The sequence below is a fragment of the Chelonia mydas genome, chromosome 10, assembly GCF_015237465.2.
Source record: "Chelonia mydas isolate rCheMyd1 chromosome 10, rCheMyd1.pri.v2, whole genome shotgun sequence".
In the NCBI taxonomy this organism is placed as follows: domain Eukaryota; kingdom Metazoa; phylum Chordata; order Testudines; family Cheloniidae; genus Chelonia; species Chelonia mydas.
Window position 1 is genome coordinate 67,695,349 of NC_051250.2, and position 26,063 is coordinate 67,721,411.

At 42.9% G+C, this 26,063-nt stretch overlaps 1 protein-coding gene across 1 annotated transcript in view; it reads right to left on the reverse strand.

Moving 5' to 3' along the window:
- The window catches only part of ABHD17C (abhydrolase domain containing 17C, depalmitoylase), a 50,504-nt gene that overhangs the window by 6,031 nt on the left and 18,410 nt on the right, over positions 1-26,063 (reverse strand). The window contains exon 2 of the mRNA XM_007066842.4: positions 1,079-1,258. Within this exon, the coding sequence (XP_007066904.1) occupies positions 1,079-1,258 (180 nt within the window). The remainder of the gene's footprint in view (positions 1-1,078; positions 1,259-26,063) is intronic.

The following is a 26,063-nucleotide window of genomic DNA, read 5'->3' on the forward strand; positions in this document are numbered from 1 at the left end:
GCAGTTTCTGCTCTGAACATGGAATCCTTGTGGACATCCCACCTACAAACATTTGTAAGTGTTGCAAAAACAACTGCAACACTGAAGGGTGCTCTCTGGTCACTGATTTTCACTCTTAGAATGTAAATTTCACTTGCTTTTACAACTCAGTGTTTGATGCAGTTTAGGATTCCTGGAACAGCTGTTAGCATCCAAATGTTTTGGTCTCTCTTTATATCTTAGTACCTCCTAAAACAGAATGTAAAAGCCCAACAATATAGACAAGCGTATTCGTTATCCGGAAACTAATCACATTAAACTTTCAATGCGGCATTTTAAAGATTTTAAGCTCATTTTAAAGACAACTGAAGTGTGCCACATATCTCATCAATTGATCTTAGGTGCCCCCCATTATGGTGGTATCCGAGCACCTCAATCTTAATGCCTTTATCCTCACAACACCTTTGTGAGATAAGGAAGTATTTTACAGATGGGGACCTGAGGCAGAGACACTCACAGGAAGCCTGTGGCAGAGCAGGTTACAGAGTACTAGGTTAGCGCCCTAACCACTGTGCCATCCTTCCTCTCTTCCTTTATGCAGTAGCAGACATTATCCAGCACTTTCAGTCTATTGTTTTTGTACAGCAGTATCAGCAGTTAACAAGAAGCCTAAAATTCTTTCACTTATATTTGTTGACACCACGTACCTTTTAAATCAGAATTGGCTAAACAATGTACACTTCTAAAGGAGTGTTACTTTTTAGCTAAAAGCACTTGACAGCGCAACCGTAGCTAACAGTTACCAGTCTAAATTTAACATACACAGGATCAGTGGACTGTGTACAAGCACTAAAAATTGAAATGATAAATAGCTGTGAAGATTGTAGGGTTTTCTTTATTTGCTTATTTAGCAAACTAGCATGCCAGTTTGAGACTACAAGTTACTCAGTGGCAAATGAATATATTTATTATCTGTTTTGATTTATAAGATATGCCTGTCCAAAGCTCAAGATGCACATCACAATACAAATAAAAGAACACACTATAGAAAGGTTTAAGGTGACCATAGAGCAATCCCTCTAGCAATATTTGCACATACCTTGGGAAAGCATCAAAGCAATATGTTTTCCTGGTGTCAGGAAAAGCTACCCGTAATCCAGACATTAAAGGAGAATGAAGGATTACAGCTGCACATTCATACCGAGATGCCAGGTCCACTGTCGGGACAGTTCCAATACTCTGACCATAGAGAATTATGTTCTCGGGACTCACACCATACCTGCAAAGAGAATTAGAAAATATATCGTTTAATTTTTTTTTTTTTTTTTTTTTTTTTTTACAACCTAGATCAAATGAAGAACAGCGACAGAAACAAAACACACATTCTACCCACTGCAGCTCTCCAAAATCTACTCCCAGTATATAGGAAAGTATCAAGTCTGTATGTAATAGAGTAAATCATTATCGAAGTATTATGTAGTAATTAGAACACTTTCAGGATTATCGGCATGCTTGTTACTCCCAACCATACTTGTGAATGTTCAGGAATCTAAGTTATCTTCCACAACACAGTGCAGTAAACTGTGTTTGACACTGAAAAAAAGCTATCTTAACGCTGACCCTCAGTCTCCTGTTTAAAAAAAAAAACTTCTTTGTTTTATAAAAACAGTTGGATTCAACCCAAGAGGAGATATAATCACAATCAAACGAACTGGAAATTAAGTACAATTGCCTTATTTACATATTTAGTAAATGTAAGATGGATGGATCTTAATTATTCCCATCCATTCTGTTAGCATCCTGGTTGGTGTGCTGTATAGTTTTCAGATCGTTACTTATAGCTCAAGTTACAGACTGATGTATAGTAATCTGCTGCTACAAAGTATCATTAATATCACAATCTTAGTTAGATACTCAGAAATATCAAAAAGTTAGTTTAAAATATGAAATTACGTTCCAGGGTAATCTAAAGTTTTTAGGATAAACAATATTTGATCACCACAATATTGAAAACACAAATTACAGCTGCAGTTCTGAGAGTCACAGGATATTACCCACAGATCTTCAATGTCACTTTATTACAAGAGGCACAAAGAAATAATTTACTGCAGAGGAATGCATGCTTCTGGTAGGAAATATTTTTAATCGGTTTGTAAGAGTGCATTTTTCCAATGATGATGGGCCCCATTGTCACTAATACAGCAATTGCCATGACACTGGAAGTCAGAACCTACAGCTGGGATTCCACCAGGTGGTATGGGGCAGGTTTTCAGTCCCTTTGGATATGAAATGGATAGCAGCCTGGTGCACACGTGACTGGCTGCTTTACCAGAAACCCACCAGCAAGCAATCAGCTGCTCCTATGGCAGCAGCAAAAGGGATAGGGAAGAAAAGTTACTGAGAAGGGGAAACACAGTACTAATTATCCTAGGACACGTTACAGTACGATATTTAATTTTATAATGGAGCAAGATTTATTTGGATTGTAGTCTCTTTGAGACAGGGACTGCGCCTTCCCAGATGTTTGTGCAATGCTTAACACAGTGTAACATTACTGAAACATGAGTAAGCAACTATAATAAAAATTTGTCCCTGGAGTGAACCCTATCCTCTTAGTGGTCTGTCACAACCAGAGTCTGATGTCTTTCAAGATCTAAAGCTCATTTAGGGCAAATTTTCCCTGGCTGGCAGAGAGGGTCCTGGATGCAGTGAAACCCTGTATGGTTGTTGCACAGGAAGAGACTCCGAGGAGTGAAATTCTGGCCCCACCGACTTAAAGGAGGGCAGGATTTCTCTCCAGAAGTCATTTGAAAAGAATCTGCACTCACTTCATGGTCCAGTGTAGCCGAGAGATTTGGGAGCAGTGCACCTAACTATGCTGATCCATCTACCAGCCATTTCACCCTGTTACTCAAAGATAGGTGCAGTAGGAGCAGAGACCACCACAACCCAAAAGTTGTAGCCGCAGTCACTATGTGGTGTGGGTGTGTGAGAGGGTGTGTGTGGAGCATTCCACAGATTATTAATATTACAGTAGGGCCTAGAGGCACCAGTCAGGCATCCACTGTGCTAGACAAAGTACAAACATACAGTGAAGAGATGTCCCTCTTCCAAAGAGTTTACAATCTAAGCATATGTGAAGACAACAGCAGGTAGATGAAGGAGAAGCACAATGCAACAGTGATCTGCTCCCTAGAGTGTGAGCTTTGCAACCCTGTCTTTGCCCAGAGACTAGGATTTTCCCCATTCGCTCATTTTCACCACTTTTGGTTTTATTTTGTTTCTGTAAGTGGTTTATGTAATTTGTGTTGTCAGCAAAGCACATAGCTACCACAGTGATAGGCCCTCTAGAAACAAAAAAGTTAAGGTACAATCTGCATTTCGCAGGAAGCAAATCAGTTAAAGTAGGATGCCGTGTGAAGTGCTATAAACATTGGGGATCTCTACATTGCAATCAGCCCTGTTTCACTGACTAAGCATCAGAGCCATTAAAAGTTTAGTTCTGATTATATCATAGCTGTGAAGTGGCATTTTTGCTATATTTGTCTTTAAAGAATTAAGACTAATATTGTCCTTTAAGGTATACAGTGAAACGTGCTGAAACATGCACTGAGTCAAGTGACAAGGGTGTAACTGGTACCAGAATTAACAGTGACACAAAGCAGGAAGGGCAACTAAAGATTGTTTTAGTTACGTAGTTGTCATTTCTACATCACTTCTAGCTAATCAGCATCAAGCAATGAGATAGTGGAAGTTCCTACAACTAGTTTAAGTTATCTTTCCCTTTGCCCTTGCTCCTTTTGATCAGAAGAGTGCCACACCTCTCAGACAAATTCACCTCCGAACAGCTGAACAAAACACTCGTGATTATATTTTGCACATTTACTGCGGGGCCAAAGGGCGTTTGATGATTCAAGAGCAAGGTCCAAGGTGAAACAGAATCTAAACACCTGCAGTTTTAAGTTTTGATTTAAGAGAATCATAGAATATAAGGGTTGGAAGGGACCTCAGGAGATCATCTAGTCCAACCCCCTGCTCAAAGCAGGACCAATTCCCAATTTTTGCCCCAGATCCCTAAATGGCCCCCTCAAGGATTGAACTCACAACCCTGGGTTTAGCGTGATGTCTCCGCTCCTTAAAATATTAAACATTTTATAAGAAGGGAGTAGTCAGGTGGAAAGTGAAACACAGGAGAGGACATGCATGGGTGGAAAGAGAGCAGATGGAGTAGAACCTGGAGTCATGAAGAGAAGAAAGGAAGAGTGAGGAAAACAACCTGGCAAGAAAGAGTGCAGCAGGGGAGGGGAGAAAGCTTAAAAAAAATCATATTTTGAAAAGACTAATTCTTTTCCTCAGGATCCTGTCACCACTCATTTTCCTTCTTAAAGGAAGAATGTTAGTCCACCACCTAAAGAATGGCTCTTAAAAATATCCTCCATGAAATAAGCTTTGGTCTCTGTGGAAACAGAAGTCCATGTGACTGAATGGAAGACCCAAGTTAAAATTTGTGGATATGCAACTGTGTTGCTCCTACGCAGGTCATCTTATCTGCCTGTAAGTCTCAAAACCGTTGGGGTGAAGAGTGCGGCGCAGGAGAACAGTGCAATTTGGAGAAAGGAGCAAATCTTGTAGCATCTACAAAAGTTACATAGGCACAAGAAAGACTACATGTAGCCTCACATACAAAACAAAGAGACCACATCTTTTACTTTAAAAATGGTTGACAGCTGCAAAACATAGCATCTTTCTGCACGAGAATAACCAAACACTTATTTTTTTTATTGACGCCACTCATAGGTGGAAAGATTCACAAGTATTTGCAATCACAATACACCCACTACAGCATGGTTTCTCAACCCATGGGTCGGGACCCAAAATTGAGTCACCAGAGTTTTTTCAAAGGGTTGCGTGGCAGCTCCAGTCCCACGGGGCTGGCTGGGCTTGCCTCCCTGCTCCAGGGACTGAAACCTCTGGGGTTCCAGCGTCACTCAGGTTTGACCCAGCCGTCATGACGCCAGGAGTCCAGGTAGGCCAAATTTGACTGAGTGGCAATGCCACTCTCACAAATTTGGTCCAGTTGGGGGATGGGGCCAAAACTGAGTGGCACTGCAATCCCCTAGGTCACAATGCCCACAGTGGAGGGCCAAGCCGAGCCAGGCCCACAGCACAGGAGCTGCCACTGTGGGGTGAATGCCGTGCAGGATCCAACCCCCCAGGGGGAAGGACCCACCTGAAACCACCCCAGGGTCTCCACCACCAAACTATTTACTGGGTCACGACAGGCCATAAACATTTACAAATGGGTCCTGAGCCCAACAAGGTTGAGAACCACTGCTGAGAGGACATAGTTGCTGACTACAAACAGACTGAACTTGGTGACTACTCTGCTTGTTCCCAGACACATCAATAGGTCAAACTCTGAAACAGAGACTCAGGCCATCTCAACATGTCTATTTTTAGATGGGGTCAGTCTCTTTGAAAAACCAGTTTTGGTTAGTCCCTCCCCACCGTTCTCATACCTAACATTTAGCTTTCATATTTACTATATCTAGGGACAGTTTGAAATGGAAGTGCCTGAATTGTAAGCAGAGGCTGCCCTGCTTTTTTTCCAGGGCCTCAGAAGTATAGAACAGTAAGTCCCTTTCAAAAGGAACAATTTTGGAATTTGATGGCATTATGTGTCCATCTCTCACGGGGAGCTCCAGTAAACCGTTTTCAAGTAACACTATATAATTTAGTCTGCAAATATGTAAAATAAATCCAGCACATTTCAACTAAATAGACAAACTGGCCATATTTAGAGGTGCTTACAGATTTCTAGAACATTTTTATTAGAGCACATCTCCTAACCTACGAAACATCTCATAACCTACTTCCTTTTTTAAAGTCTTTATTGCTCCCCTTTATATAAAAAACTCAAACCTTTGGCATGGATCCTTTCAAGGCACCTACTTTTCAAGGTAACTGCTATGCCTACTCGAAATCCTTGTGGAATTCTGCGCCACTGCGCATGTGAAGAATTTATGTCCCCTGCATATTTCATTGCTTCCCCACAGAAAAATAACTTTCTGACAGGGAAGCAAAGGGAAGCCACAAGAGCAGTCATGCAATCCTCTCTAGCAGTATGTTTCGGGTGTCCAGGGCAGCCGGCAGAGAGATAAATCACTGTGGGAGAGGGGGCAGGACTGGGGAAGACCTGACTGGTGGCTCCTACCCTGTGCTGGGCTCAGCTGCTGGTCCTGGCTGGGCTGGGGAGTGATAGGACTTCCTCTTCCCCTGCACGGCATCTGGGGCCAGGTCAGACCCACCCCCAGATTTCTCCTGCAGCTGCAGGAAGCTCTGCAAACTCCCATCCCCCTGGCATCCTGCACCCATCGTTGCTCAGCTGCAGAGGGAGAGATCCCGGTATAGGGAGCTGCTCCAACATTCGCCCAACCCCCATGCATCCAGACCCCCTCATACCCAAACCCTCCCGCCAAGCCTCACCCCCCCCGCACTCAGAACCCCCCCGATGAGCCCCACTCCCCCTGCACCTGGACCACCCTGACGAGCCACCCGCACCCTGATCCCCACCCCACCAATCCCCAACCAGCTGCACCTGGATCCCCATCCCACTGAACCCTACTCTCCCAGCATCTGAACCCCACATTGAGCCCCTCACACCCAGCCCCCCTTCTGAGCTCTATCCCCCACACACCCAGACCCCCCCCCCCGCTGATCCCAAATCAACTTCACCTGGACTCCCCTGCAGAGTCCCATTACCATTGCACCAAGAACCCCACAAACAGCTCCTGTGCATCCAGATCCCTGAGCCACCTGCACCCAGATTGCTTCTCAACCCACACAAAACCCTCTCGACTCACACTTGGATCCTGCCGTGCTGAGCCTGCCTGCCCACGCTTGGTGCACCTGGTATGGAGGGGCAGGGCTGGCCCTTGTGCTGTGTCAGGGTGGCTGCAGCCTCACCACTGAGTCTGTGGGGGAGGGGGTGAAGGAGGGGGGATTTCACAGTGATCCTCCACTCTGTGCAGCCAGTAGTCTGTGCTCCCCAGTGCCATGCTGGAGTTTCCACATTTGACACACACATTTTGCAGAATTTTAAAATATTATGCGCAGAATTTTTAAGTTTTTGAAACAGAATGCCCGCAGGAGCATATGTCTCATGTTACAAAGTTAGAACAAAGTTATCCTGCATATTTGTTTTTAAATTTTTGAGTTTTTGTAAAAGCATCTAGGATCTTTAGACAGTACAAACTAGTATAAAGACCTAGGGTCAATAGATAGCATGGAATTCAAAACTCAGATGATTTGGATCAGCTCTAAATTTCAGAATCTGGAAGTACTTAGTTAGAAATGTTTCCATTTCTTATAAAAAAAAATTAAATTGGTGGCTAGAGTTATCCTTTATAGAACTGCCTCACCAGTCTATAGAGAAATCCAGAGGAAGTCAGTTATTTTTACAATGGGGGAAGAGATAGACCTTTGACTTCTGTTTCAGAATTGGGCTGATTCGTGATTAGTCCCACTGATTTTATTTTATTTTTTACGTCACAGAACTTCAATAAGAGGACTCATACCACTAAATAAATACTACGCCAGGCAGTGTGTTTGGGGTTGGGAAGTTTTCCCTGAGGTCAGAGTGGCAGAGGCAGTTGGTGGGGGGGAGAAGTTTCGCCTTCCTCTACAACATGGGGCAAGGATCACTTCCTGGTTTGAACTAGAGAAGATGGTGAATTCTCTGTAACGTGATATCTTCCAAACAAGATCTGAGGACCTCAGTAACACAGCCAGAGGCTATGGGCCTACTACAGGAGTGGGTGGATGAGATTCTGTGGCCTGCAGCATGCAGGAGGTCAGACTAGATGATCACAATGGTCCCCTCTGGCCTTGAAGTCTGTGAGTGTTTGCAGGATTGGACACAAAAAGACTGCATTTCAGGTCATGCCTCAGCGGATCTCTCTCTTGCATTTAGACCAGAATACCACAGGTTTAAGTCCCTCACTAGATGCCAACAGTGACACTGCAAGGAATCTCTAGCTTGGAAGGGGTGGGATGCCACACTATAAAGGTATCAATCTTCAAATGAGAAAATTAAAATATTTTGAGCACTACAGAAAACCTGAAACTGCAGTACATAAGCAATATCCTTTTTGCCAGTCACTGGTGGAAGATTCCTCGACTTCACTTTAAAAAGTCTTAACATGCATAGTAAAACATGGAAACTGATTCTCCTTATGCTATTCTATTTTTTTTCATTGTAATGGAAAGTGTATGCTACCTTAGAACCTAGGGCTGCACTAATTCATCACTTTTACTGTTCCAATGCAGTAAGAGCAAAAAAATGTTTGCACAATAGCCTGGTTTATGAAGTTATATGAAAAATGACCAAACGGTGGTGGTTGGGTTAGGGGTTTTTTTTTGGCATATAGCCTAACATACTGAAACAGAGGCAGACAAAAAGTAGACAACAGTTGAAACAAAATACAAGACGTTGCTATGTGAATGTGTTCACACTTGGAATAATTCAAACAGAGGCCAGAAATATTTAAATCAAGGGATCTTACACAGTTTGACTTCACTAAGCCTAGATTATTTCTGATGATTTGATAAAATTGCCATTTATCATTAACTTATGGTGCTGGGAAATCCCGATGCTAATTAACATTAACACACACTGTAACCGTAGTATTAGTTAATACGTTAGCCTTTTAGAGACAGTTTCAAAATGCTATTTTGGAAGCTCTCTTATTTCTAAGATTTCTTAGAAGCTTAAAAATTTTTAATTCTCTTCCATTTGAAAAGTTGATCTTTACCCTTGTGCTCCCAATGGAGAAGGAAATAAATGTCGTTCCCTTTATTATGCCCCTGAAAAGAGAATAATTAATTGCTGCTAGCTTGCCTTTATATATTCACTGCCTTCCCTTCATTATATTTAGCTACTTCTATTATATTAATCAGTAATGCAAGGAACCTATGGGTTTGTATCCTGTAAGACATTAGCTTCAGCAAGTTAGCATAAGGCTTGAGACCAAAATAAACTTTGAACAGATAAAACAGCCCAAACCCCAAGTATTGGAGAGCTGAAAATAAAGTGTTTAAGGGGAATTTTTGACCACAGGAACAACCAACCACAGTGTCCAAGAGTCCAGCCACAAGAGTGTCATGATGTACATAACAGGTACATGAGCTACACCCACAGATACCCAACCACAAGAGGGTCACGGTAATGAATTGATGTATAGGATAAGTTGAAACCATTCATGTACTAACCTATAGGAGAAGCTTCTTAGTAAGTGACATTTACTAACCTTAGTAACATTAGTAAGGTGAGGCTATACAAATAAGGAAAAGGGGAAATACCCCTACTGAATATGCAAGCGTAGTGGCTTCAGCATATCATATTATAAAAGTTACAGCCCAGCCTCGGGGCAGTAGGAGAAGGAGATACAGTCCTCGGGAGATGCCAGAATGATGGCCACTGGTGAGGAGGGGGAAGGTGATGGTGATGAGGAAGATGACGGCTAACATTTCAGGTTGTTCTACAAGGGATGGTGTGAGTATATGGGTGTGCAGATGTACATTCTGTAGTATCTTTATCTACCTTACTGAGTTGGGGTGTTTGTGATTATGCTAAATGTATTAATAAACTATTTGTAAATACAGAAAAGTTCCTATCGTGTGAGTGTGCAGCTGTGCACATCGGGGTTCCCAACTATATAATAATTTGAATAATACTGGGCCTAATCTCGGGTCAAGAACTTGTCAATCCTCAAAGTGATAACTGGGAATTCTTAAGTAATCGACAATATATGATAGATCTTGCTACATGCTGGAGAAACAGAATAAAATACTGACTGTTTATATCCCAAGGGCTAGTTTTGTCCAATCCTAATGCAGTTAGGCAGCATAGTAGAGAAGGGAGCGAGGCCCCACACCAGATCATGTGGTCTTGTTAGGGCTGCTTGGATTATGGCACTAGTCCCCTGTGATACACCCAGTTACTTCCCTCCACAAGGCAATGGACGGGAAGTGGGAGGAGCCATGGCTCTACCAGCCCACTGGGTAGGAAGGAAAGCAGCACTCTTTTCACTATTGCAGCAACTCACTCTTCCTCAGGACAAGAGGAGTCAACTCCTTGTGGTAGTACAGCTACACGTCCTCAAATCCTCAGGGCTGAGTTCATCAATCTCACCCTAACTGCGACAATGGATTCTATTTCTTATTTATTTTGTTAAATCAACTATGAAAAACTTCAGGTGATCTATGGAGTGGTGAGTAACTAAGCAGTATAGAGCTTGCCCTACCCAGCCCGGATAGGTAAGAAAAGGACATTTTACGGAGTTTTTGGTGTAATCTTGCAGAACATTACATTTAAAGTTAGATTTATATCCTATTTATGTAAAAGAATATTATTCTTCCAAAGTTGATGGAACTTTTACTTGTATTTGCAGGTCTTTTAACCACATTCAGAATCCAGTGGATAGTCCACACTAACATAAGAATGTTTAATTTTGTAAGGCTGGTCAAAATTTGTGACCTAAGAATAATAAAGCTATTTTTAATAACAACATCTGCTTGTTTAGTCTTTGAAGCAGCTATGGGATATGTACTCAATAGTTTATATAATTACATATATATATTTTCAGAGACCCTCCCATATTAGTCTAAAATTTAGTTCTAAAAAAGCATGTATGTACCAGTGATTTCCATTAGAAAGTTATATATTTCAAGACTATATTCACTGCTCACCATCTTCCCCTGCAAAAAGATAAAGAGAAAGCATGCACAAGTATCAAATATTTCACTCTAACTGTAGGTAAGATTACACACAGCATTAAGAAAGGTCTTTGTAATGTGTGTAAGAACTAGGACTGTCAATTTCTGAAGCCAGTATTTTTGCAAATTTAGAGTCCAATCCTGCAAAAGCATAATACTGGGCATAATGCTAACTACCGTAAATAGGGCTTGGAAACAGCGTGTACATGCCCATATACCATCCTGGAATTTCTCTGAAGCTACTACCTTGCTGTCCGGAATTTGAACTTCCATTTAAAAATCTAAGGCCTGGTCTACACTTAAAATGTAGGTTGACACAGCTATGGTGCTTAGAGATGTGAAAAATCCAAACCCTCTAGTTCCGTAGCTATGCCAACCTGTGTTAGATACACAGCCACGTTTATGAAAGAATGCTTCTGTTGACCTAGCTACTGTCACTCCGGGAAATAGTGTTTCTACAGCAATGGAAAAATCCCTTTTGTCGCTGTAGATTGCATTCACACAAAGGCCACGTCTACACTACCACTTATGTCAGCAAACTTATGCCGCTCAGGGGTCTAAAAAAAACCATCCCGAGCAACAGAAGTTTCGCTGGCATAAGCGCTTGTTTGCACAGCACTATGTCAGCAGGAGAGCTTCTCCCACCGACACAGCTACCGCTGCTCATTGAGGTGGTTTTATTATGTTGACGGGAGAGCTCTCTCCCCTCAGCATAGTGTGGCTACACGAACAATCTTATTGCAGGACAGCTGCATCAGTACAACTGTGCAGCTGTACATTCGCTAGTGTAGACGTGGCCTAAGTGATGATGCTATCCTAACTCCGGTGCTGTAGCCATGCTGCTATAATCCCGGTAGCATAGTTGTGGTTTAAGAGTCACTCTCTGGCTGTTAATAGTTCTGACGAAAACCTCAGAAATACAAACAAACAGAGCCGACCAATGCAGAGAGGTCTGCAAACAGCCTGGAACAATGGAGGTGTGACTTGCCCATTACCTTACTGCAAAGCAGCTGGAGGCAGAGCAGACATACACAGGCTAGCTTGACTGAACTAACAGGCTAAAAATAACAGTGCAGTCACAGCAGCAAGGACAGTGGCTCAGGCTAGCTGAGTAAAATTCCACCTGACCCCTTGGGTACGTCCTTGGGCAGCTAGCCATGCTGCTGCGGTCACACTGCTGTTTTTAGCCCAGCTGGAAATCACACCTCCCAGCCGCTGTGTAGACAGACAAACCCTCAGGGAGATGTTACCATCACTGGGCAGCAGAGTTAATTTTATTGTTACCTATCTCATCCCTCATTTAAGAGCAGACGGGGAGGATCACAGCGCTATACAACTGACTCTGGGTGAAGTCTAATTTTGGAGTTGCAAAGTTGGTGCTGCTTGGGAGATATGACCATTTTCTCCCCACCTCACCCCCTTCCCGCATACGAGAGAAGCCAAGTCAAAAGAGATGAGCAGAACCCATGGGCATATAAAAGCTGCACCAATGGGGAGAGTACCCACGTAGCCCAGCAGAGACAAGCGGCACATATACTATGAATGTTTTCACAATTTACTGTAAGTGGTGTCTTATTTTGGCAAGTCATGTGAGTGAAGCTTGGAATCACCTCCACCAACAGATGACCCATACCTGCTGATGGGGGGGGCACAATTTAAAGGTTCTGCTGCCCCCAGAACAGCTCAAGTCATCCGCCACCCCCAACAGGCCCCTCCCTTACCCTCAGTCTCTCCTCCCCAAAAGCAGCGGCCCCCTCCCTGCAGCTCCCAGTTGTTGCTCCTGCCTCTCTTCCCGGGGTGTAGCTCGCTGGCTCAGGCAGCTGGCACGCAGGGAGGGGGCCCAGCTGCACCATGTGACTGAGTGGGGCAAGCAGAGCCTGGCAGAAATTTGGGGGGGGGGGGGGGGGCTCATGATCCTGCATGCCCACCCCACATGTTGCCTCTGCCTGTACCCCACCCCCAATTTAACCCAACTGCAAGCAGTGCAGTTGGCTACTCCATTCAAACAAATACCATGATGATAAATCCCCATACACAACATATTAGGAAGTATTATACTCATTAGTAAACAAACATTTGCAGGATTAGACTCTTAAAGAGAAAAATCCAGCTGTTTTAAGATGAAATTATGAATTTTGAAATCTGGTGAGGAAATGCCCTCCAGATTCTAATTGTGCATGCACATGATGAAAATAAACCATCCTTTTAAATATTAATTTTGAAGGACTCACAATGCGGCATCACTGTTCTCCTAGTGGAAATTCCATCTAGGTACCTATATGCTGTCTCACCATCACAGTGCCTGAGCATCTGCCATTCCTCTTGGCTCAAGGGTGTTATCAGGGCAAGATGAAACGATGACCTAGATTTCAAGTGTTTCATTTCTGCACTGCAAAGCTGGACTTCGCTGGAGTTTTGAAGTACTCCTAGCCTCAAGAGAGAGGTGATGTTGGGACATGAACAGAAATCTCATTTGTTACACAGCTAGTAGGTGAGAGGTTGCTTCTCTTAGTTGACAGTTTTTGGTTTCTTACATTTTAAGACTGTACTGAAGTATTTTCTTAATTAAGGGTCTCAACCTACAAACACTTACTACTGGGGCAGTGCTGGCACACTTTGGCAAACTGTAAAGAACATGAAATTATAAATTCTATGCACATACCCTGAGCTATATATGTAATTCCTAAAAATATCTGGCACAAAATTTCTAGATCCAAGAGCAAAAATTAAATAATTCACTTCTTCTAAAACTTAGAAGGGAACAGAACTAAAACTCTAGCTCATTCTTCACAAATAATTCATGGCTTATTCTATACTTATCTGCCTTTCAGAATCAGGATCAGGCTACTGCAAAAAACATTTACCACCTCTAAACATAACATCCTTAAACCAGACTGGGAGAAGAATAATCTCCAATTCTTGGTCTCAACAAACAAAACAAACAAACAAACCACATACCTGTTTCCCCAGCATCAATGGATACCCTGAGTTATCTTCACACACATGTGGTTCTCTTCCCTCCCCTCCCCCAAAAACTTCATTACACTGGGATTCAGATCACATACAGACTGCATGTCTGACATTCTTGTCTTTCCTATAGGGATTTTTATGATTTTCCAAATATTTTAAGTAACATTCTATTGCCAGGCTAATAGGCCATCCCAAGCAGCCTTAGGCAGTGTGTTCTGTTCTAAAAACTGTCTTCTATTACTTGTGCTCTAGGTTCTACCCATCCCAGTGTTTTATCCATTTTCAACAAGTTTATAATATATTTATTCTCAAACGAGAGCACACTATGCTTTCTCTCAGACTGCATTTATCTGCACCCATTTTCCCAAGCATTCTGTACAGTACAGGCAGAGAGGGAAGGGTTACAGAACATGAGCACAGAAATACAAAGTAGTGAGTCCAACTCAGTGGAAAAGAGGTTTGAACAGTGATTTTCTGGAAGGAGACAACTGAAAACTGGCTTCTGAAGAAAACTGAAGTGCTGCTATGACGGCTCCTCAGAAGCAAACAGAAGTGGAAAGTTGAACTAGCAGTAAATACATACTAATTCTGGAATACTCATTGCATTTATGAACCCATAGAGTAAAAAGTCCTTTTGTCGTCTTTTGCAATACAAGCTTGATTAGCATTTGTTTTAGAAGAATATGACACTTTCTGGACTTAATATAGGAAGACTAACAATGAGATAACCAGATTCCACCTTCTATCTGTTCTGTACTGGTTTGTTTAAAACTAGAGCTTTGGAGTTACTTTTTGCATTTAAGTAACTCCAAAATTAATTAAGGTGCTTTGTAGTACACAAACATGTATGACAGAAATCTTACATTTTATTTATCATAGACAGGAAGCCTTTATTGGCCGCTAAGAATTATCTTCACTGACCACAGCATTAATAACTCACAAAAACCCAGCCAGCTATATTCCATTATATACGCTTTATTGTAACCAGTGTACAAAATCTATACAACCCAGTCTCTGGAGTATATTTAAATAATCTGAGACATCAGAGGAGATGATGTTACTTTCACAGGGAACAAAGCCTACAGTGCTTTCTGGAATGAGGAATTCATTTCTTCCATTCCCAGTTTAATACTCTTATCCTTACCCTGTTTTATTTCTATTCGAGCAGCACACATTGCACTGAACGTTGTGTAATACAAAACAGTTGAGTAATATTCTGGTACACTCCTCACAAGGTGTCTGATTACAATGCCAGACAATTAGAAATCTGACAATGCTTTTATTGTTGCAGAAAGCCTTCACTTTAATACTCTGAATCCTAAACTCAGCAGCAGGAACCAAGAGAAAATGAGATGAACTACTGTCTCCAAAAAACTAGCTCTTATAAAAAGTTTGTTAGGCTATTAAGGAAAACAAAGGGAGTTTTATATATTTCAATGATCTTTTAATGCCACGATATAAAATGCTGTATATTATAAAAACAGATTTTAGACAACGTCAAAATAAGTCTATGCATCCCAGAACACTGTTACAGGAAAAGCAAGTGGGCCGTATCCCTCCAACAACATTAGAAGGTAATCGTAACAAACTAAATATAAGGCTTTACATTGCATGTGCAATCCCAGATGTACTCTTTCATAGCCATTTCTAAAGTTTCAGTCACTTCAAAGTGGGAGAACCCTACCCTACTTCAAAGGCTGGAAGTCTTTATGCTGAGCCAGGGTATTTACAACATTCTTGCTCAGTTTCTCAAAGTTAGGCTGCCTTGGTCATTCAGGGTATCCCCTTGCCTACCACCCTCAGCTCAGTAGTGGGAGACTGAAGGCTCATAGGCCAACAGGAATAAAGGTCTCCCCTCTCCCTGAAATCCCGATGCCCCTTTGCACCTTTACAGAGGAGCACTACATTATTCAATAAGTAATCTTATTCCACTCTCCTTATCAGGGTATCTGGGTGCTTAGAGTATTAACTGAACAAGGGGATTAACATCTGTCAAGTGGGGTTTCCCTCTTTACTGTTCTGCTAAGGTAAAACAATGCATTTTCCTTCTCAAGAATACAGATACACTACACGTTTTAAGAGAAAGCAAGGCAGAAGTGCATTTTGAATTTATATTGGAAGCCTGAAAGCTTGAAAAATAAAGGCCAAGGCTAAGACTGACAAGACTCAGTAGGGAGCCAGCAGAGCACAGCAGTAGTATGCACTCAGCAACCTGTGTTGCTGATGAGGCAAGCTGCACCATTCTGTACCACATGTAATCCCCCCCCCCCCCCACAGCTGATGGTTTCAAAGCACAAGTAAATTGCATTACAATAATCCAATCTGGAGTTGACAAAAATATGCATGATCAAGGGTAGGTCTTCACTGTCAAGAATGGGATGCAGTTTCTAGCATTTGGAGGGAGCAAAATGGGTTCCTTGCAGATACTGCTATGTGAGAATCCAGCATCAGCCAGAAGTCTAAAGCAGAGTTTCTCAAACTGGGGTCCCCAGACACTACTCCAGGGGGTCCGTGGGCCCTGCTGATCAACTCCTCCCCCTCCCTCCCTCCCAACACCTCCTGCACGCTGGGGAACAGCTGTTCCCCAGCATGCAGGAGGTGTTGGGAGGAAGGAAGAGGGAGGAGTGGGGATGAGGCCCGCTCAGGGGAGGGGGCAGAATCATGTCCAGGGCCGCTAGCCCCACTGACCAACTCCTCCCCCTCCCTCCCAGTGCTTCCTGCACACCATGGAACAGCTGTTCCCTGGTGTGCAAGAGGTGCTGGGAGGTAGGGGGAGGCGTGGGGATGGAAAGAGGCAGTGGAAGAGGAGGGGCAAGGGTGGAGCGGGGGCAGGGCCTGGGGCTGAGCGGGTGGATTGGGGGGTCCGCAAACATTTTTAAAGTCAAAATGGGGGTCCTCAGGTTGCTAAAGTTTGAGAACCGCTGGTCTAAAAAGTGACCCCTAAACTATAGCCTGGCTTACTGTGTGGAGACAGATCCTCTGCTGGTGGAGCCAGCACTGTAGCAACAAGTTCTTCCAAGGGTTTCCCCTCTGTGCCAACAACCAACCTTTACCTCCTCATTTGTGGAAAGATCTCAGCCAGGCCCAGACAGGTGGGTGACTCCGCACAGCTCACTATAAGTACAATCACTAGGTGGGACTGAAGTAGGCCCTGCCCAACATTTCACTATCCTATTGATGTCCCAGCAGTGCACAACTCCAGAAATCCTGATCACTTTTTGTGTCTACATTTCTGCTGCCTGGGGTTACCCTACAGATAGAAAACTATGCCACAGAACACGGAGACCCTCCCAGAGAAAGAAACACCTGGGATAGTCTTGGTCCCACCTAGTCCAGCAGCTGCAGCCCTCTCCCCAGTGAGGAGAGTGGAAACCTGAGGCAAGGTTAAGGCTAGAACATATGGGGGAAGGGGCAAATGACAAGAAAGGATAACATTTTGAAATATTCACGTCAAAAGTTATATCCGTTCCAAGTTTCTTTTCTCAGTTCCTCTCCCACTGCCCACCTGCAAGATTGGGTGGAGGAAAGCAGAGCTCCCTATTCCAAGAAATAAAATTAAAGACCTGCAAGATACGTGATATTGTGAAACAACTAATGAGACAATAATCATGGGCACCAGAGTCATTTTTCTAGGATTTCCAGCTCTAGTCAATTTCTTAAGTGCATTTTTTTTATTTTGTGCTCACGAAAAGAAGATTAACAGCCTTGGAGACTATAATCTTCAGATGTGTCTACAAAACAGGCACTGAACGCTTCACTTACTCAGTGTACCTCAACTCTGATCTAGGCATGAGTGGTAACTCAGTCTCCTTGCTCACTGAATTCTTAATTTCTGTTGAAGGCTTCAGTGAGTGTTAATTGTGGAAGTGTTTTTTGTACTGTGTACATTGTCCACTGGGATCAGAATGTGATCACCAAACCTATTGCATACAGAGCAAGAGAATTTTTGGTCAAAGCCATCAGATTAGACCCCTGCTCTTACGTAACACAGTAGGTCATCTTTAATGTCCAGGAAAGATGGACAGGACTTTGAATCTTTTAAGTTTTCACCTGAAAAAAGTCGCCCATTAAACTGCACTGAATGCAGTTTAAATTGCTCAAGAAGAACATAGGTTTATGTAAATTTGTCTAAAAGAAAAGGAGTACTTGTGGCACCTTAGAGACTAACCAATTTATTCGAGCATAAGCTTTCATGAGCTACAGCTCACTTCATCGGATGCTGTAGCTCACGAAAGCTTATGCTCAAATAAATTAGTTAGTCTCTAAGGTGCCACAAGTACGCCTTTTCTTTTTGCGAATACAGACTAACACGGCTGTTACTCTGAAACCTGTAAATTTGGCTGCAATTTGAACCTATGGTCCCAGGGTATTTAGACATTTCAAATTGGGTGCTTAAATTAATTATTCACTCTGGCAAGGTGCTGGGCTTTCAGAAGCTTTTATCTAGGCTACCATTAGGCCTGTCTTGGTAGGCCTAAAGATTGTGTGTTTTTCAACTGCATTAGCTCAACCAAGTTAGCTTAGCACAACAGAAAGACCCTGCCAAGGTACAGGTTTAGGCTATGTCTACACCACAGATGTTACAACAGCACAGCTATAGAAAGAGAAGAGGTTTTTCCATTGTTGTAGTTAATCCACCCTTCTGAGAGGTGGTTAGGTCAAGAAAAGGCTTCTAATCCCTGTTGCAGAGACCATTGGTGCAGGTTGACTTAACTGTTTCTCAGGATTGTGAATTTTTCAAACCCTTGAGCAACATAGCTAGATTGACCCAAGTTTTAGGTGTAGACCAGGCCTAAGGGCTTCTCTTCACTGAAAAGTTAACTCGCATGTTGACTCTAACTTGACTCCTTGTATCTAACTTGACACACACAAAAAATCTTTAACTAAAGCATTGTTGTGCTTTTTACTCAAATTGGCCAGCCCGAGAGGGAGCACAGGCCAGCGCTCAAGTGAGCGCCACTTGTCAGCAGCTAACATGACCACTTTGCAGTGTGGACACAGAGTAATGCCTACTCACAATTCCCCCGCATGTGAGCAGAAAGGACAGACAAGTTCTCCCACAATACAATGCAAAATAATTCAGAGTGCAACTCATCCTACCGCAGCACCAAGAATCATGGGGTCTGGCCTCTGCCATCTTAGTGCTACACATGAGTGAGGCAGCATCAGTATGGACACAGCAGCTCGAGTGTTATTTCACAGTGTAGCCAAGAAAGGCTAACTCAAGATGTATAATCTGAGTTAGACCTGAGAAAACACAGACCCTAACACACAGCTAACAGAACTTCCAACATGTCAGCCTGCATTCTGACAGGGCTTTTCATATGTTATGCTGACTCAACTGGGAAAAAAACCTACAACAACCTTTTTTGCCAGTCAAGGCGGGGCGTAAGTGGCCAAGTCATGAAGTTAGCTAGCCAAAGCACACTAGTCACCTACTCCTTGTGAACTGTAGTGCTAGGCTTTAATGTTAAACAGTGAAATTCAACCGTCACAGCGGACGGAAGTTTCAATTAAACTGTGAAACGTATTTGAAATTTCAAGCCTGTAGGTTTGTACAGCTAGTGTGTATGTGTTAAATTTCAATGAACTAAAAGCGTATGAGCACTTCATGGAGCAAGGGACAGAAACAAAAATAAACTTAAAATCCTTCCTTGGATGACTGACTATCTCCTGCCAAGTAAAAACTGTAAATGAAGGGCGTGAAATGTTAAACTAAAGACTGTCAGAAGCCCAGCTCAGCAGCAGAGAGCTGTTCCACCTGCCAGACATAAGAAGTTAAATGGTTTGCCTAACTGGAACTAACCCTTTAGGGGCTGACATTACAAAGTTATTTTTATTTCCCATCTCCACCTATTATAGGACAATTATAAGGCCCACAATCTGGAATGTATCATTCCACAGGACACAGAAGATGTAGACTGAAATCTGTAAAATGAGTGTGTACAACTGGTACATCATTTCTAGTAATGAATAACCAGTTTTATTTAAATTCTCCAAGAACACTTAACTTGAGACCCATCAAGTTGAGCATATTACTCTTTGATCCTGCACAGATTATGCATGTGCTAAACTTTATGCAGATAAGCAGTCTCCATTGAACTCAAAAGCAACCACAGTCGTTTGGAACTCTTTCCTTCCTTTCACTCTTCATTTTTCTTTCTACCTGTTTGTTACGTCAGGCCTTTATTTTGGTTGTAAAGTCTTAAAGGCAGGGATGTTTCTTCTAAACGTTCTACAAATCACATAATGAACTTTAGGATGCGATGAAAGAAATAGTGATAAATAATGCTAACTGATTATTTTAGCAATATTTTATCGGTGACATTCGCAGGCTATTGAACTTGAAATATTTAGCACTTATGCAGCACTTTAACTTAAAAGTCCTTTATAAACATTAATAAACTAAGTGAAGTAGGTCTTTATGCACTAATGTAATAATAAATATGCAGCTGGAGAAACTGAATAAGATGGGTCTATGTCAGAGCCAGAATCAGAAAAAGTTCTACAAGTAGGTGGACAAATAGGCTACACGGCCTCCTTCCATCCAAAAGCATCAATGCAGCTCTGTTAGCTCATGATTTGTGGCTCACCAACAGTTAAAGATTTTAAAATTAAGGGTACTTAATATACTATAAATCAGTAGGGTCTGAGCTTGTGGATCCTTATGTGACATCGGTGCCTATGTGTACAGCATTTAGCCTAACCATTCATCTCTTAATTGTTAAGAGATGCATGCACTTAAAATATTAATATATTGGGGATTGATTAATCAGCCAACACTGGTTGTTGAACATGGTGAGCCAACTAGAAGCAAGTTTTTAATTAGGTTTTCACAAGATTATACATACACATGAATACAAGATCAAATAAAGTTACTAAATAAGATTAGATCTCTTTCTAAAAGATACGTTGGAGCTGAAACAAGTTTATGGGCTTGATGAAGAAGCCACTTGGTGAAATGTTATGACCTGGGTTAGGTCATTCTTGCTAATCATAATAGTGCCTTCTGACCTTAAAATCTATAACCAAGTTATAAAAAAAAAAAAATCAAAGGAACGTGCAAGGTATCCCAAGAACTGGAGTGGGAAGGTACTGTCGTCTTGTGATTAAAGTGAGGAACCAAATCTGCCTCAGTGATGATCTGTCATATGAACCATGGGCAAGTCACTTAACCTACATCTGCCTCCATTTCCCCACCCGTAAAATAATGTTTCACCAGTCCCCAGGGTTGAGGCATAATCACTTGCATCTAAAGTGCTTTGGTATCACTAGCTGAAAGGCACTCTACAATGTCCTTATAGTAAATTGGGTTTTTCTATCCAGGTACATTACTACTCACGTGTGGTTTAAAAGTGAAAAAGAACAAACTTTAGTAAGTACTTCAACACAATGAACTTTGTTACAGTGAGGAGCTGTTCACACAAGTGTTTGCTTTGGAAGAGGCGGAAAATATTCGGAGCCTAACAGGGGAACACAGCCACTCTCCTTGTGATTCCTTCCTGCCTTTTCTTGGCTATCCTTTCCCAGCTTGTTCCTTTTAGGGCATTGATTAAATTCAGACAGAACATGTAAACGATACTGCCAAAGGAAGAAGATAGCCAGATGAATTCACAACTCTGGGAAAACAAGCTTTCAGGATTGGGGAGAACTAGAAAGGATTTTCCTATACCTTTATGGTAGCAAGGAAGTTTCCTAAGGCTGTGACTTCTCTGTCTCCCTCTTCCCTCCTTCCCCCATTTTTATGTTGACATTTAAGTCCAAGTTATCTGATTTAGGAATCTTTTGTTTTGATGCTAAAATCCTTATATACAGAATTTCACCCAGAGTGAGTTTTTATAGCCATGTTATAACCCATAAAAATGAAGCATTAAAATGGAAAGGTGATACAAATAGTGGATTAAAGTGTCTTTACAAACAAATGGACAAATAAGCGTTCATCTTATTTTGATGCAAAACCTACCACTGACAGATCTTAACCACCCTATACGAGGTCAACTGCAGAAGATCCCTTCCTTTGTATTAACTGTAGGTGAGGTGCTTATCTACAACTGAAGCACAAAGCAGGTAACAAGCATAGCTACAGCAAAAATTGGGACATGAAGGCCTTCTGCATCACTTTATCAATGTAAAATATTATTAAACGTAAAATATTTCATCTTTAAGCATCCCAAAATTCTTAATATTCTCTCTACATACACCTATGGTGGAAGGCAGCAATCAACTAAGTGCATGCTACACAACAGAAGCAGGAGGGGAAATTTTGGGAAAGGATACCGGGACAAATTCTTGCTCGTATGGAGTGGACAGTCGGATCTTTAATTCTCATGGAAAAGAGAGAGGTCTTTGGTTTTTAAGTTCTCATCTGATAGAATGAAAACTACACAGCACTCAGTTTATCACAGGACTGGAATCAAGATTCCTGGGTGGTAGTCCCAACTCTGCCACCAGTGCACCATATGGTCTTTAGCAAGTCATTTAACGTTTGGGTTATTTCCCCAACTATAAAATGGGGACAATATTTACCTAGCTCACAGGGAAGTTGAAAGGATTAATTCACTAGTATTTGTAAAGAGCTTTAACACTCCTGATAGTAAGCAGCTATTGCATTTTCTAACAAATATGAGCAACACTTCTTTTGAAGTGGGAAATCTACACTTATGTAATAGGTTGTTAGAAAAAGGAGAGTGATATATTGTTCTCCTTATCCACTGAGGACAGGGGGAAAAGTATGGGCTTAAATTGCAGCAAGGGAGATTTAGGTTAGACATTAGGAAAATTTTCTAACTGTAAGGGTAACTAAGCACAAGAACAAGTTACCTAGAGAGGTTGTGGAACTGCCACGATGGGAGGTTTTTAAGAACAGGTTAGACAAACACCTATGAGGGATGGTCTAGATCAGTGATTCTCAAAGCCGGTCAGCTGCTTGTTCAGGGAAAGCCCTGGCGGGCTGAGCCAGTTTGTTTACCTGCCGCATCCGCAGGTTCAGCCGATCGCGGCTCCCACTGGCCACGGTTCGCTGCTCCAGGCAAATGGGGGCTGCGGGAAGTGGCGTGGGCCGAGGAATGTGCTGGCTGCCCTTCCCGCAGCCCCCATTGGCCTGGAGCGGCAAACCGTGGCCAGTGGGAGCCATGATCGGCTGAACCTGCGGACGCAGCAGGTAAACAAACCGGCCCGGCCCGCCAGGGGCTTTCCCTGAACCAGCAGCGGACTGGCTTTGAGAACCACTGGTCTAGATAACACTTCATCCAGCCTCAGTGCAGGGGACTGGACTAGATGACCTACTGAGATCCCTTCTGGCCCTACATTTCTGTTATTAAAACTGTCCAAGCCATACTAAATGAAACCCTCACCTGACAGCAACCAGCTGGAAAAACCCAATTTCTTAGCTTGCTTAGGAAAAGTAGGCAACTGAGAATAGCACTTGGAGACATGACAGTATGGGAGTTGACAAAGTGAAGATCAAGGCACAGGAATGAACAGAAATCTTCCAGGTCTTTCTTCTCAGACAGTAGCCAAGCTGTTCTGGGAAACCATTCCTCCACCTCCAGGACCCTCACATTGGTGTCTTTCAAGGCTCAACTCAGGTGAAGGTGGTTGGGACTCAGCAGGGAGGGTCTGGGTGCGGGGGACTCAGTGGGGGATCAAGATGCTGGGGAAGTGGGGGTTCAGTGGGATGGGGATCTAGGTGCAGCTGGTTGGGGGTCGGTGGGGTGCAGATCCGGGTGGCTCATCAGGGTGCTCCAGGTGTAGGGGGATGGGGCTCATCGGGGGGGTTCTGAGTGCGAGTGAGGGGTGAGGCTCGGTGGGAGGATCTGAGTATTAGGGGGTCTGGATGCACGGGGGTTGGGCAGATAGGGGGGCAGTACCCTGTATAGGGATCCCTCCGCCTGCAACTGAGGAGCGATAGATGCAGGAAACTGGGGGGACGGGAGTTTGCAGAGCTTCCTGCAGCTGCGGGAGAAATCTGGGGGTGGGTCTGACCCCACGCCGGATGCCGTGCAGAGGAAAGAGGAAGTCCTATCACTCCCCAGCCCAGCCAGGACCAGCAGCTGAGCCCAGCACAGGGTAGGAGTCACCAACTGTGTCTTCCCCAGTTCCACCCTCTACCCCACAGTGATTTACCTCTGCCGGCTGCCCTGGGCACCCAAAACATATTGCTGGGGACGGTCGCATAACCACTCTTGGGGCTTCCCTTTGCTTCCCAGTCAGAAAGTCACTTTTTTCTGTGGGGAAGCAAAGAAATCTGTGGGGGACATAAACTCTGTGCATGTGCACTGGTGCAGAATTCCCCCATGAGTAATAGAATCTTGAGGGAATTTAGCTGAGCAAGTGCGATCTGCAGTTTTTCAAAGGCTTATTCTTTGGCTACATATGGCAAAAGGCACACCCTTGACACAAGGGCCCTCTCAACCCTGCAAAATATCAAGGCACTGCTCCAAATCATGGAGGTGCCAGAGCTTCTAAAACAAAAAAATGCCATGGGTATTTAACATAGGCAATATAATATTTTCCCAAGCCTCATTCTCAGAAATGTGGGAATCATTTTGGTTGAAGTTTTCCCAAGAAATTCAGCTTCAGGCATACACCGGAATGGAAAATTTCAGCCCAAACAGTTAAGTTTGGACAAGTTATAAGCAACTGAAAACAAGGAACATGAATGGAAAATGTTGGACAACCTTTATTATAGTCCATGCTACCAGTCCCAGCTATAACACACAATCTAAACCTGTTTCTTGCCAGGAGGAAATTAAACATATTTGTTGCTCAAATATACTCATGGGAGATGTTCAACTACTATAGTGATGGGAACCAACATAAAAACCTGCATATATGGAATTGCAAAATATTCTATTCTTACTATCTTGGAAGGATGATGGGTTATCTTGCCTGTGCCAGAATATGAATCCATGGCCTCAGGGAGCCTAAGCATATGAAGCCAATGCTTTAGACCACTAAGCTAATCCATGCAGCATTCTTTCCTACACTGGTTCTTTTAATGACCTCTTGGCATCTTAAATGTTTAGGCCCCAGTTACACTCACATACAAAAGTGAGATAGATTAAAAATTAGATTAAGAATCAGCAGGATTAGCAGCACCAGATGTTCTAGCAACAAACAGCAGGCTTTGGATAACTGGTTCAGAGCTTAAATCAAGTTTTCCAGCCAAAATGTTTATCTTCACATACCCAGGAACTGATCTGTTTCTTTCAGTTAATATTTGGAATTGTGAATATTAGGAAGTTAACATCAAGTTGCTTGGCTCAAATGAAAGTGTTCCTGAAAACCGCTTTGTGCTCTCCAGGCGCATGACAGCTTAACACTGGACAGAACAAATCAGTTACTAAAAGGCCAACGGGATTAGCATTTGCATTTGGTTGCTGGGCAAACAAGTTTTATACCACAAGTTTAATAATATAATTACATTACAATATCAGATACTAAACTAAGAAATATAAGTTTAATTAAGAAAAGAAGTGATCAACAGAGCATTTCTTTTTGGCATGGAGCAGGTTTGGGGGGCGGGGTGAGGGGTGTTTTGCTGGAATATGCTGGTCTCTAAATTTAGAAAGCGACTATGTTTCTTGGTAAGAAAATTCAGTCCTAAAACAAAATCATGTACATTTGTTCTCTGTCCCCAGTTACAGCTCCTTTTCACTGTTTGAGCTACTACTGAGTAAAAGGTATTTTGCCAGTATAACTTAAAAATAAAGGGGTTTAAATGGTCAAGTAGCTATGCTGCCTACCATGTACTCCTCCTGCAGCTACTGTATCTAGGTAACAGGACTGCCGTTAGTTCTGAAAGCAACTGGTGAAAGGTTTCACTGGTCAAATTTCTGATAATAGCATGTCTACCAATTATCATGCAGCTACTCCAGTAGTGACAGCAGTGTCTGGCTCTCGCTCAAGGATTATTAATATATTTGCTTAAGTGGTGCACTCCAACAGATGCTAGTCAGGAGGGCTGGAGGGCATAACATCAAAGGCTCTCCATTTAAAGATACACTTGCATGGAACAGAAGGAATGGCAGCAGATTTCTGCAGCTTCAAGTTGTTTGGTGTTCCCTCTAGCCCTATATGCCTGCCCTGTGTGGCCACCGAGGGGCGGATCTCCTCGTGGAGCCCCTGCTACACAATCCCCAGCTCCATGTGCAGGTGGCGAAGTCCCGCTCGGTGTGACAGAGGCTGGTCCTGGCAGAAGTCACCAGACTCAAAGACCTCCTGGACTACAACCGAGGAGACTGGCTGGATCCCCTGACGCTCGCTCAGCACATGGGGCTCTCTGGCCCTCATACTCCCTGGCGCATACTTCAGGAGGAGAGGGCCACTTTACTGGC